Genomic DNA, 14,334 nt, shown 5'->3' on the forward strand with positions numbered 1-14,334 from the left:
GTGTCGCTACTGTATGATCTCCATATGCAGTTGACTGATTTTGTTCAAGTATTAATCATGTGCTCACTCATCAAGATTAATGTGTAGAAGAGGAGCCTGGCTTTAGGCAGGCTTTGCAAGGCAAAAGTCAGGCTTGAGCTGGCTTTAGGCAGGCTTTACAAGGCAAAGGCCAAGCATGAGCTGGCTTTAGTCAGGCTTTACAAGACAAAAGCCAGGCATGAGCTGGCTTTAAGCTGGCTTTACAAGGCAAAAGCCAGGAATGATCTGGCTTTAAGAAGACTTTGCAAGGCAAAGGCCAGCCTGTGCCTTTTTGTGAACTTGTAAGCTCAGATTCTTCCCTACTAGAACTTTTAATGTAGACATCATTCAAAACATTGCTAAACCATCCTCAGATTGAGCTTGAAAGCAAGCTAATACCACTGAGAAATGATTCAACAATCTCCAAAAATACCATATGATGGGTTCAGCATTTTCCTTAGCATTTGGACATATCAGTTTGTGCAGAGTCCAATCTTGTGAAGCCATCAGTCTGGGGTTCTTCTCTTTGCTATCCTAATCCTAAGGTTAGGTGATTGAGATTTGTCTATATTGATGAACCTCCTCCCTGCACTAGGCAGTTCAGAGAATGAATGAAACTCAGATGTACCTACAAAAGAGAACACAATGTTAGCTATAAAATCCGCCACTGAGTTGCCTTCTCTGAACACATGTTGAATGATCACATTGAAGTTGTCCTTCATCTCTATAATTTTCTTCACATCCTGTGCAATTACCCAAGGAGGATCCCATTCCCCTTCTATCTCCTTCTTCATCACCAATGAACCAGTCTCCAGTATGAGAGGGTGAAAATCATGCTCCACACAATATTCCAACCCTTGAAGAATAGCCTTAGCTTCAGCCACCACATTAGTTGTAACTCCTAGGTCTACTACCCTAGCATACACCACATCACCTTCATCATCCCTCACACAAAAGCCTAGGGAGCTAGGTCCAGGATTGCCCTTTGAAGCTCCATCAGTATTACATTTGTACTAACCATGACAAGGAAGATGCCATGTTACTCTTGTAGTGATCAATATAGGTTTATATCCTTCAAAGTATTGAATCATGTCTGGCCATAACAATGGAATATTAGGGATCCAAGCATACCTCACCCTTGCCAGTTGATGCAATGTCCTATTTATCTCATGAGTCACCCTATTTGTGGACATTGAACCACCATGTTTACCTGCATTTCTTCTCTTCCACAGTTCCCAAGTGATGATAGCTGGTACTGCTTGAAATAGTGGCTTTAATTTCGGACAACACTGAGCATACCACCAATGCCTTATAATCTGCTTCAATTGAATCAATTGCACAGAAATTCCAGCAGCCCCCATGAACAAGTTCCATACCTTAGAGGCAGTAGGACTTGTGACAAATATATGCTCAATGGATTCCTCTTGGGGCTGCTGACAACACCAATACCTAGACATCACCATTTGCCCTTGCCTCCTCCACATGTCATCGGTGGCTATTTTCTGCCTCCACAATCTCCATAAGAAGAAGGATATCTTGAATGGCAAACCTTTAATCCACATTAACTTGAATTCCTGATTAGGATCTGCCCTATGCCTTAATATTTGCCAAGCACTGCTAACACTGAACTTGCCTGAAGGAGTTGGCATCCAGTATGGCTTATCCCAATATCCCTCACTGCCTTCATAGTGCACATTTAGCCTTATATGTTCTGCAATTTCCTCATTGAAAGTTTGATCTAGCAGCTGATCATCCCATGTTTCCCCTTGCCGCAGTTCTGCCACCTCCTGAAGACCTTCATTGATTGGAAAGTCTTCAGGTAATACATGATAAAGTGCACCCAATCCAGTCCAATTTTCATGCCAAATATTAGTTGTTCCACTCTTCAATTCCCATACGATCTCATGTTCTACTTCTTCCCTAGCATTCAATATTTGTCTCCAAACATGAGACCCTCCCCTTAAACACACACAGTTGGTGGCTCCTACTTGCAATACTTATTCCACATAAAATTAGACCACAAAGATTTTGTGGTCCTAAACCTCCACCATAGTTTAGCAAACAGTGCCCTTGAGACATCATTTAAGGACCTAAAACCTAGGACCCCTTCCTCTTTAGGAAGGCAAAGATTTTGCCATGAAGCCCAGTGTCTGCTTCTCCCTTCTTCCTTTGTGCTCCAAAAGAACCTAGCAAAAGTCTTATGTAGATGCCCCATGATGCTGTTTGGTGGATCAAGGACTGATAACATGTGAACTGGCATACTTTGCAACACACTAGAGATGAGTGTTGCCTTTCCTCCAAATGACAACAGTTTTCCTTTCCATGAATGCAATTTAGCCTTTACCTTCTTGATAAGATCCTCATAATAGTCCTTCCTCCTTCTAGTGTAAAAAATAGGATACCCTAGATATGTGAAGGGGAATTTACCTCTTGCAAATGTTGTAATAGCTCCAACTGCCTGAAACAATCCATTAGCAACCTTTGAATACATGTAGTATGAACTCTTATCTTTGTTGATCATCTGACCTGATATCTTCTTATAGTTCCCTAACACTGCCATAATCTTGCTCAAAGAGGGAGGATGAGCAGATGCAAAGATTATCATATCATCAGCATACGCCAAGTGGTTTAAAGAATCAGACCACTTAGGCATTCCAAATCCCACAAATGACTTGTCTTCAATAAGCTTATTCAAAGACCTGGAAAGTACCTCAGCTGACAGAATGAAAAATGTTGGAGACAGGGGATCCCCTTGTTTCACACCCCTTGTCGACTTAAAGAACCCTGAGGACTGCCCATTCACCAATACTGAATACCAGTTATTTGACATCAAGTTCCACACCATGTTGATGAAGTTTTCAGTAAATCCCATCTTCCTTAGCACATGCAATAAGTACTTCCATGAGACCCTATCATAGGCCTTAGCCATATCAAGCTTGATCACCACATTAGCTGGCTTTCCCCTTAACCTTATGTCAGTGATAATTTCTTGAGTCAATAAGATGTTCTCAAATATACTCCTACCCTTTACAAATCCGGATTGATTAGGAGCTATTAGAGATGGCAAAAAAATCTCCAATCTGTCATGTAACACCCTAGACAAAACCTTGTTAATGAAGTTGCTCAAACTAATAGGTCTCAAGTCAGAGAAGGTCTCAACTCTAGGTTTCTTGGGCAGCAACACTAGATTGGTGTGAGTGATAGTTTTAGGCAATGCAGCTCCTCCATAGAAGTGTAGAACCATGTTATGTATATCAGCACCAATAACATCCCAGCATGTTTGATAAACAAGCTAGTGAATCCATCAGGGCCACTAGCACTCTCCCCACTAAGCTCAAAAACTGCTGCCCTTACTTCTTCAATTGTTGGCAATCTGCTAAGTTCCAAATTCTGGTCCATAGTGACCATTGAAGGTACATTATTGAGCAAGGGAAATTCAGAAGCATCACCTTCATTTGTGAACTGTTTTTGATAGAAATCCACTGCAGCTGTAGCCAATTGCTCGTGGTCTTCAATCCATACCCCACTGCCACTTTTTATCCTCTTTAATTGCAATTTCTTTCTTTTTCCATTGACATGGTTGTGAAAGAAACTTGTATTCCTATCTCCTTCAGCAAACCAATTCATCCCAGCTTTTTGCTTCCAATACTGCTCCTCAATATTCAAGTATTTCTTCAATTCAGATTGAGCCTTTTGAAGCACAATCCTATTCTCAGTTGTAGGCTCTTCTTCAAACAACATCTCCTTCACCCTAACAATGTCCTCCAAAATAGCCAATTGCTTGAAGATATCACCAAATGTTTCCCTATTCCATTTTGAGAGTGCTGCCTTCACCCTCTTGATATTCTGCTTGAACATCAAAAACTGATCCCCTATGAAATCAGCTTCCCAGTTCTGCCTCACCACATCCATAAATGTAGCATGCTTTGTCCAAAAGTTCAAGAATCTGAAAGGCTTGACAAAATTGGTTGTCTGCACCCCACATGTCATTAGCAATGGTGCATGATCTGATCCAGTTCTGATTAGATGCTCAACTTCAATAGTTAGCAACATGTTCTGAAATAGCAAATTCACAAAAATCCTATACAATCTCTTGGATATACACTCATCATTGGATCTCCCATTCCACCATGTGAATGGACTTCCTTTGTACCCTTGCTCAAACAAACCACAAGAGTTTACACAAAATGCAAAATCCTCATATTCAGGAGGGTGTACTGGAAGTCCCCCTATTTTCTCATCTTCATGCAATAACACATTGAAATCCCCTCCTACCAACCATGGTAATTCCATATCACTTGCTAAATAATACAAGTGATCCCACAAATCCAACCTCTCTATTGCTGAACATTTTGCATAAACAAATGTCATCATCATGTGCTGCCCCAGGTCATGGTGAAACACTCTCACAGTCACCTGTTTCTCAGTATCCTTCACTAATTCACATTCCACCACTGCATCGAAGAACAACCATATTTGCCCATTAATATTTGTATAAGCAGTCTCCATATTCAACCTCCTTTTATATCTATCAATGAGTCCCTTCTTTTGAAAAGGCTCCATCAATGCAACTATGAAAGGCCTGTTGTGTGTTCACAGACCTTATGTTCCATATTAATGTTTTGATCATCATCTAGATAGAGAAACTGCCCTCCTGGGCATTATTCTTGAAGGTTGTGGTGGATCTTTACTCTGATTCTTCTTAGTTTTTTTTACCTCCTTTAGCACTAGTTGTGGGTGATAAATCCCCTTCCCTAGCCACTTGTTTGAAGTTTTTGGCAGTTGATTCATCATCTCCTTCATCCTCCATTGGATTTTGTCTCAATAAGTCTTCATCAATTGGTGTCACATTATGTGTAACTAGATCATGTAAATGTTGTAGAAGAGTCTTAGTTAGAACATTAAGATGTAGTTGCATGGTTTGATCAGTGCCAGATTCCATAGGCACTTCCTATATTTCCCCGGATGCTCTTAGAACAATTTCCCGCTCATCAGCCTGTTCATACTCCTTGAATTGTAGCTCATGGACATACGCCGGAACACCATCTACATAGGCCAAAATCTCTCCAGTGGCTCTAAGGTTGGGGTTTACTGTAGCTGCCTCATCAGGTGAACCTAGTTTTAGGCCTGGCGTCGCCAGCCTATCGCCAGGTGAGCCTAGCTTTAGGCCTGGCGTCGCCAGCCTATCGCCAGGTGAGCCTGGCTTTAGGCCTGGCATCGCCAGCCTATCGCCCGGTGAGCCTAGCTTTAGGTCTGGCGTCGCCAGCCTATCGCCAGGTGAGCTTGTATTGTTGTCCTTCTTCACCTTGCCTTCTATTGTCTTTGTTTATCCTAGCTAATCATTCTTAACCTCAACTGCGTCGCTCCATAAGACCTTTGTAGAGTTTACCTCATCAAGATCCTCCATCTGCCCAGAATCTTTAAACATTTGAGATGGAATTGCATGACAAGATTGGTTTGTGGTCACATTGAGTTGTTTTAGCTCCTCTTTGCTAGTCCCAAACCTTCTATGAACCCAGTCGATTGTGGACTGAATCCCAGAAAAAGTAGGACCATCTTTAGAACTGAAGACTGGTTTTTCCCCCACCAAAACCAGTTGGTTGTTCTCATTTATAGCACTTTGTTCCTCTTCTAATACTGCAAATTTATTCTTTGTTTGAACCTTGTTTGTCTGATCTTCTTCGACATCCATCAGTGCTAAGTTATTGTGCACCTGCTGTACACCAGCATTCACTTGCATGATTGCATTGCCAGTTTGCCCTTGTACCTGGGTTTTGTTCTTTTTGTTGGTTCCCCAATTATCCGAAACTTCCTTCCACTATGCATCTATGTTCCCGACTACTTTTCCACTCGTGAGAATAATTAAAGGGGTAATGTGATTTTTGGTTTTTCCTTGTTCATCAACAACAGAATTCTAGTTGGTAAATGTAAATGGGCATATTTATTATTGTGCCCATGTACTGTATTGTAAGCACGTGTCTCGTAATTCGATAATTTCCTTCCTTTCTTGTGGAGCCGGTTGAATGCCTTGGCAATATAATAGATGCATCTATGGTTTGTGCCGCTCGACCCTTGGTAGTGTGCACATTATTCTGGATCGGTCCAAACGACCTCAGCATAATCGTGCGTTATATCGCTAGTAGTCTAAACATTCACGAGATTATCTTTCTAGTGATGCCCGACATTTTATATGGTGTTCCTTATTCATTTGATATTGGTACTTGACATTTTCCGAGTTGTTAAGGTAGAATACAGGATTGAGAAATTCATACTTTAAAAGAAATATTTGGAAGACTAAGTAACTTACGGAAACACCGCATTATTGTTGTGTGCTTCATATTTGCTTATGATTTATTATATTGCTTTATTGGACCTCTAGTAAGTGTCGATGTCGACCCCTCATCACTACTTCTCGGGGGTTAGGCTAGATACTTACTAAGTACGCGTTGATTTACGTACTCATACTGCACTTCTAGCGAAGGAGGTCCTAGGATCGTGTCCTTCTTTAATGTCAATTATGAGGGACATTGATGAAGATGTAACGGTGAACATATATGTCAAATTCTCTCTAACGGGTAATTGCTCTTAATCCCATGGAATATTTTCTATTAAATGCTACCGGGCGAAGAGCATTTATCACATCTTTATGAGCCTTATCCTTTCCGGTGACAATCGAAACAGTTGCCTTCGGTCTTTGGGCATCCCCCCGTCTTAGGTTACACATGTCCCTTTTTTGGACGGCCACGTATCATAGCATATTTTACCCCATACAGATAGTTCCCTTGTTTTTTGGTGACATAACTTTGTGTTACCAGGAATTTGGTAGAAACACTCTTTTGGTGGGAATTGCTATAATTCCCTATGAAGGCTTCTGACAGTTGATTAGACGCACATCTTTCCGTATTTAATACTCCGAACACACGTCATCCCATGATTCAGCACAACGTTTGCCGATTATCGAAGTAATCATGGCTATGAATTCAGCTGCCAAAATGTTTACTTATACGTATCAACCTTCTCCCTTATACTTCATAATTTTTCAAGCTTCCCTTATCTAACTTGCATCTTGTTCGTCATCTTTTCTCCAATTCTCTTCAAACAAAAAACCTTCTCCTTCTTCCATACAGTGGCTTCTTCCTTAAAGCGTACCGATTATTCAAAGATTAAGAACAAGTCCTAGGACTCTTCTCCTCCAACATTGGGCTCCATCATCCCTAGAAGTCTTATTACCACAAAAGACTTCGAAGAGAAATTCCCTAATGCTAACTCTTGTACATGGGCCGTCAGTAGGTATCCTTCTTCCATGCGTCCTTCTAGCATTCCTGCTATGAAGGAAGATTGTCGCTGCCATGACTTGGATATTATTGCTCCTGATCTATCAGAGCGAGTCGCCCTAAACAATGAGGGTTTTACATATTTTTACACGTATCACTTTACTTTGGGTGCGTTCTCTTTGAGCGGAGAGCTTGACTCTGTGATTGCGGAGTATTGTCTCTGCTACCAAGTGTGTTTGGCATAAGTAAGTCCTTCTGTGTGGATAACAGTTGCTTGACTTCGGCGTTTGTGCCAGGAGATAGGAGAGGAGCTAACCTTAGGTCATATGATGAATCTATATTCTCCCAAAATCTTCCATGGGGGAATGATAAACCTCTGCAAGCATGGCCACCATGCTCTGTTGGCTAGCATGGATGATGACAACGACTGTGGGTGGATGGAATGGTTCGTTGCAGCTTCCACCAACAACATCATTTCGGTAACGTCTTCATCCTTTCCGGCCGCTTGGAACTGCACTCGTAAGCTCTTTGTTTAATATTTCCTTTTACTAAATATTTTTCTATAGCCGTATTGATCCTCCATCCTTCGCTTGTTTCAACAACTCGATGGATCCTACCGGTGGTTGAAGGTTTGGATCGATGGGGTACAAAAGATCTTATACGTTACAACGCCTGAGACTCGCTTGTTGAAAGAACTGGCCCCTAAATACGGGTAGATGGCCAAGAATCATGGTAATTAAAACTCACCTTGTTTTAATTTTTCATGTGAAGAACTTGATTGATCCCATTTAACTTGTCTATGAAATTAGGTCTATCCACGGGCTCTGTTGCTACTCCCGAGGAAGAAGTCTTGGTTGATCCTGCTGGTGCAGCAAGGCTGCTTCAGGAGGTGCTTACTCGAATAGGTGTCTGCGGGACTTCTTCAGGAGCTAGTGTTTCATTACGGAGTCCCTGGTCGAAAGACAAACAACCAAAGAGAAGACGCTCCTTCGTAGCCGGGGAAAAGAATAAGAGGGCGAGGACCGATGCCCCCAAGTTATCTCCGGTAGCATTCGTAACTGGTCCTCCTTCTAAGCCGGTCATAGACATCTTGACGATCGACGATGATGAAGAAGCTAGTGATGAGGGAGCTTCTCTACATAGAAGACGACGATCCTCATCATCTCAATAGGATGCTCGACCTGTTGAGATAGTTACACCAACTGAGGATGATGCCTCGGCACTTTGGGGAGAGTTTGATTTGGAAGATAATGTCAACTCTAGTTTTCGGGCCCCAATTGTTGTTCCTAATACTGCGGGGCTGAGTACCGGGTCCCTGCCGTCTTTGGTTGGCAAGCATCCAACAACCAACACTTTATTTGATGCAGCTGCTTCTCACTCTTCAACTCCATAAGCTTCATCTCCATATTCACCAACACCAGCAACTGCTACATCACTTCCATCTTCATCCACTCTTCAACCAACAATTGCTACATTATCTCCACCGGCCGCACCTGACCACGAAGAAGGTGTTCCTCTTCCACAATCCCCAGTTCATGGGAATTTGGGGGAAAATTATGTTGCCCCTTTTAAAGATCCACAAAGGAGAAGGAATGTTACTCGTTTGGTCTCTACCGTATGCAACATGCTATCCCGGCCGATGGATATTTTAATTATCTGAAGCCTTTGGCTTCAAAGAAAGACTGGGAAAAGATTCAGGCACTCTCGGGAGAGTGTTTATTGAACAACGCCGCAATGGTACGTTCCTTTCTTTATTTATTACTCCTTCTATTTTTGGGTATGAACATATCCTAAATTTTACCCTTCTTACTTTGTAGTCTAACTTACTTGCTTCTGAGGGCCTTCATACGTTGATTCGTGAAAAGGAAGGGTTTTCCTCCCCACGGGAACGGCTTTTGACAAAGCAGGAGCAACATGTCACTCGCCTTTCGAAACTGGAAGCCAAAGCTGCTGAGGCGGTTGTATTGGAGGCTTGTTTGCAACAAAGCGAGCAAGAAGTGGTAACCCTTAGGGTTGCCTCTGCTGAAGTCCATAACGCCGTTCTTACTATAATCGAACGTGAGGTTGCCTCCACTGAAAGAGTGACAAACTTAGAGACGGCCTTGAACTCCAAAATTGAAGAGTTTGCTGCTACGAGGGTGAAACACGCCCAGTTGGAAGAGAAGTACAAGAAAACTATCGAGCATAATAGGCTTTTTAGTTCAACTGTCCGTGACCTTGATGTTAGCCTCAAATCTGCTAGGTTTGCCCGGGAAAACCTTTCTGTCGAGATAACCCAACTCAAAGAAGAACTTAAGCGCCGAGCGGCTTCCGTCGTTGTTAAGAAATCTTACGCTATGTATAACATGGGGAGAAAAACCTTGGAAGAGGCCAAAGCTGGTGTCATTGATTTTGATGCCGAAATTGCAAAGGCCCGTGAGCTTGAGTTACATGCTAACAGTGGACTCCCAGCGAGCTCCGATGCACCTGGTCCTTCTTGTTCCAGTTAGTTCTCGAGAACTGAAGAAGAATCAGAGGATGATGATGTTGAAGGAAAAATTGGTGAAAATGTTGAGCCATCGGTAGGTCCATCTACTTCTCCCCAGGGCGCGGACACTTCTCTTCCTCCTGGTTCCGGAGATACTGCAGTTTAGCGTTTCTTTTCATTTTCCAATTCTTCTACCTGTGCCATTTTGATATGTTTTTGAAAATAAAAATATCTTTTTCTCAAGTATTGTTTGATTCTACCTTTCATTTGAATATTCAAGCAAGTCTTTAATCTTTGCATTTTCTTCCTTTTGCTTAAGAATGTTACGCAAGATTTTCTGTTTTGCGTCCTATTATGTGAAATCTTGTGTGTATTTTCTCCGAAAGCATTTTTGGATCTGGGCATCAGCCCATTTTCGTGAGGGCTTTGATAAGTATTTGCGCAAGTTTACTTTTTGCGTCCTTTCGAATACGGCTTCAGGTGTATCTTTCCCCGAAGGCATTTTGATTCCGTGCATAAATTCTTCCGGAACCAACCCATTAACATGAGGGCTTTTATAAGAGGGCATTTTGTTTATGGTGCTCTTGAAGAGGACGTCTCATGTTCATTACGGCACTAGCATTTGAAGTGCTTGTTTAACTTTCAATTGACAAAGATAATTCATCGTTCAGATAAGAAACAAGATAAAAACAAAAGGATTTCATCTCATTTCATTCCTTCTATTTTCAAAAAGTACTTAAGCATTTGCTATGCTGAAAAAAAATTGCCATTACTTGTGGCTAACGTGTACAACTTATTTCTACGGGGTTGGCCGCGCAGTCCCCGGTCCCGATGATATAACTATGTTTTCGGTTTTTTGTTCTCGGTCGATGTGGCAGTCATTGTTGTCGTATCCTCATATCATTCCCCCCTAGTATTCAAATGTTCTAATGTGAATAATGCAAATTGGAACACTAGAAGTCTTGTATCTTCGAAGATTCCACTAATGCATTGCTAGATAATCGTTAACTTGGTAACACACTTTACTTCCCCTTAGGAATTTATTTTATCTAGCGAAGGACTATCTAACAACCCTCTAGTGGTTTGTACTCGTGAATGATCGGGAAACCTTTGCTAAATAGCAAACTTAACTTCCCAGTGGGAATTTTCTATAGAGCAAAAGATTATATAACCATCCCCGAGTGGATATTTGCTTGTGTACCTTGCTATTAAAAGTCTTATTGTTGTTGTCTTCGTAGTATGCTTTCTGTTGCTACCTCGTTAAAAACCTTGCCAAAAAACCCAATTGGAAAAAAAATTGAACGAAGGGAAACAGAGTGCAGCACATACTTTCTGATCGAATATATTCATCAGCAATAGTATCTTTTAAAGTGTGCCACGTTCCAATTGTTGGGCAACTTTTCTACATTTTGGATTTACAACCCGTATGATTCTTTCCCGGTGATAGCTGAAACCCGGTAGGGGCCTTCCCACGTTAGACCTATCTTCCCCGCATTGATCTCCCGGGTGTTTTGAGTTACCTTCCTTAGGACCAAGTCTCCTTCTTTGAAATAATGGAGGATGGCTCTTTGATTGTAATATCGCTCCATTCTCTGCTTTTGGGCTGCCATTCTTACATGCGCCAAGTCTCTGGCTCATCGAATAGCTCCAAATTGACTAACATAGCTTCATTGTTTGATTCTTCATCTGCTTGGAAATTTCTCAAGGTGGGTTCCCCTACTTCCACTAGGATTAAAGCTTCTACCCTGTACACAAAGGAAAAGGGAGTTTCTCCTACACTAGATTTGGTCGTTGTTTGGTATGCCCATAGAACTCAGGATAATTCATCGGGCCAATTACCCTTAGCCTCTTCCAACCTTTTCTTGAGGTTTTGAATAATCACTTTGTTCATTGACTCCGCTTGACCGTTTGCGCTCGAATGATAGGGTAAAGATGTGATCCTATTTATTTTTAAATCTTCGAGGAACTTTGTAACTTTTGTGTTGATAAACTGTGGCCCATTGTCGCATGCTATCACTTTTGGTATTCCGAACCTTTCCGGGAGCCGGTTGCAGTGGTCTGACGCTGTCCATTTCATGAACGACCAAGGGGACACAATCGAATGTAAGTGTTCTGCCGCTTGATGCACTAGTGGTGCATAGCGTTGACACTTATCACATTTTCGTATGAAGTCTTTGGCATCTTGTTCCATGCGGGGCCAATAATATCCTGCCCTTACCAACTTCAGAACTAAGGAATTTTTGCCCGAGTGGTTGCCCCATATCCTTCGTGAACCTCTCTCATGACATAGTTAGCTTTGTATGCCCCTAAGCATCGGGCCTGCGGGCCTTGAAAAGATTTTCAATACAATTCGCCTCTCTTGAGGCTATATCGCGCTACTTTGGCGCGCAGTGCCCGGGATGTTTTGTGGTATTTAGATAGCTTCCCGTCTTTGAGGTAATCGATGATTTTATTTCTCTAGTCCCAAATCAAATTAGTCGAATTTACCTCATAGTAACCATCTGTATCCAGGACTAAGTTCATCAGTTGTACTATCGTCCAGGGCTCCGATCCTTTTATTTCCGTTGATGATCTTTGGTTTTCCAATGAGTCTGCTTTTGCGTTATCTTCCCTTGGGATATGAGTAATTGACCACTCACGGAATCGTGCCAACAGAGCATGCACCTTTACCACATATTGTTGCATGAACTTCTCTTTGGTCTAGAAGATCCCGTAGACCTGATTTACCATAAACTGTGAATCGCATTTTATTTTGATGACCTCGGAGTCAAGTCCCGAGCCAATTCGAGCCATGCAATCAAAGCTTCATACTCTACTTCATTGTTAGTTAAAGGGACCGTTCTGATGGCTTGCCTTAGGGTTTCCCCCGAAGGCGTGATTAAGACTATACCGAGCCCGAACCCTTTTATGTTGGAAGCCCCGTCCGTAAATAAGGTCCAAACCCCTGATGTCGATTTCAACACCATTACTGCCTCCTTGATTGCCAGAGGCAATAATCCCGGACTAAAATCGGCGACAAGGTCATCCAAGACTTGCGACTTAATTGCAGTCCTTGTTTTATATTCTATGTTGAATTCACTCATTTTGACAACCCATATGGCCAATATACCCGAGAGCTAGGGTTTATGGATGATGTTCCGCAAAGAAAAAGTAGTCACCACGGCTATCGGTTGGCATTGGAAGTAGGGCCTCAGCTTTCGAGCGGCGACTACGAGAGCTAAGGCCAGTTTCTCCAAATGTTGGTAGCTATTTCTGCTCCCGTTAAAACTTTACTAATATAATAAATTGGATATTGCATACCTTCGTTCTCTCGGACTAAAACCGCACTTACCGCAACTTCCGGGATCACGAGATAAACTAGCAATGTTTCACCTTCTTTTGGTTCTGAAAGCAATGGAGGGATTGACAAGTACTTCTTTAAATTCCTTATAGTCTACTGGCACTCCGAGGTACGTTCGAAATATTTTTTCTTTTTGTGCAGTTCGAAGAAACAATGACACTTTTCTGATGACCGGGAAATGAACCTACTCAAAGCTGCCAATCTCCCCGTAAGCCTTTGGACTTCCTTCGCATTTGATAGTTGGTCCGAGATGTCTTATATGGCCTTGATCTTATCGTGGTTTACCTCAATTCCCCTTTGTGATACTAGAAATCCCAGAAACCTACTAAAGCTGACCCCGAACGCGCATTTCTTGGGATTAAGTTTCATATTATGCTTCCTTACGATGTCGAAAGTTTCCTGCAGATGTTTAAGATGATCACATGCATTTAAAGATGTAACTACCATATCGTCTATATAAACTTACATAGTTTTTCCTATTTGATTTTCAAACATCTTGTTCATGAGCCGTTGAGAAGTGGCTCCGGCGGTTTTCAACCTGAAGGGCATCACATTGTAACAATATATACCAAAATTCACTATAAATAAAGTCTCTTCCTGATCCTCTGGGTTCATCTTAATTTTGTTGTACCCGGAAAAAGCATCGAGAAAACTCATTAACTCGTGCCCGGTCGTGGCATCAATCATTTGATCGATGTTTAGCAGTGGGAACGAGTCTTTTGGGCATGCCTTATTAAGATCTTTATAATCTACACACATGAAAAACTTATTATTCTTCTATGGACCTACTACTACATTGGCTAGCCAGTCTGGATATCTTACCTCTCAGATTGAACTGATATTAAGTAAGCGGGTTACCTCTTCTTTGACGAATATATTCCCGGCTTCGGCAACAGGGCGTTTCTTTGTACGGCTACCTCTGTCGGGATGCCTGTGATATCCTCATGCGACCATGCAAAACTATCGGCGTTAGATTTAAGGAATTTAATAAAGTCGGACCTGAGTTCTGGGTGTGGTCCTGTCCCCAAGTAGAATTTCCTTTCTAGGAATTCTTCGAACAATGCCACTTGCTCCAGCTCTTCCGCTGTGGACTTCGTTGCATCGGTCTCTTTTGGAACTTGGAAATATCTCAGAACCTAATAATATTTCGACGCCTCTTCCCCCGAGCTAACTTTATCTGGTTCGGGAGTAGGCGTCGGTCCCTGTAATTGTTATGCCACATGTTCCTTTCCTTT

General features: G+C 42.0%; 1 protein-coding gene across 1 annotated transcript; it reads right to left on the reverse strand.

The window, feature by feature from the left end:
- Nucleotides 1–524: 524 nt before the first annotated feature.
- LOC142177094 (uncharacterized) lies at nt 525–4,581 on the reverse strand. Its single transcript, XM_075245557.1, has 6 exons — nt 3,280–4,581; nt 2,116–3,124; nt 1,568–1,813; nt 1,229–1,334; nt 824–933; nt 525–646 (listed from the first exon to the last, which is right to left on the reverse strand). Exons 1-6 carry the CDS (start codon nt 4,579–4,581, stop codon nt 525–527), a joined length of 2,895 nt encoding a protein of 964 aa, XP_075101658.1.
- Between the last annotated feature and the right edge of the window lie 9,753 nt (nt 4,582–14,334).

The sequence above is a fragment of the Nicotiana tabacum genome, chromosome 23, assembly GCF_000715075.1.
Source record: "Nicotiana tabacum cultivar K326 chromosome 23, ASM71507v2, whole genome shotgun sequence".
Classification (NCBI taxonomy): Eukaryota; Viridiplantae; Streptophyta; class Magnoliopsida; order Solanales; family Solanaceae; genus Nicotiana; species Nicotiana tabacum.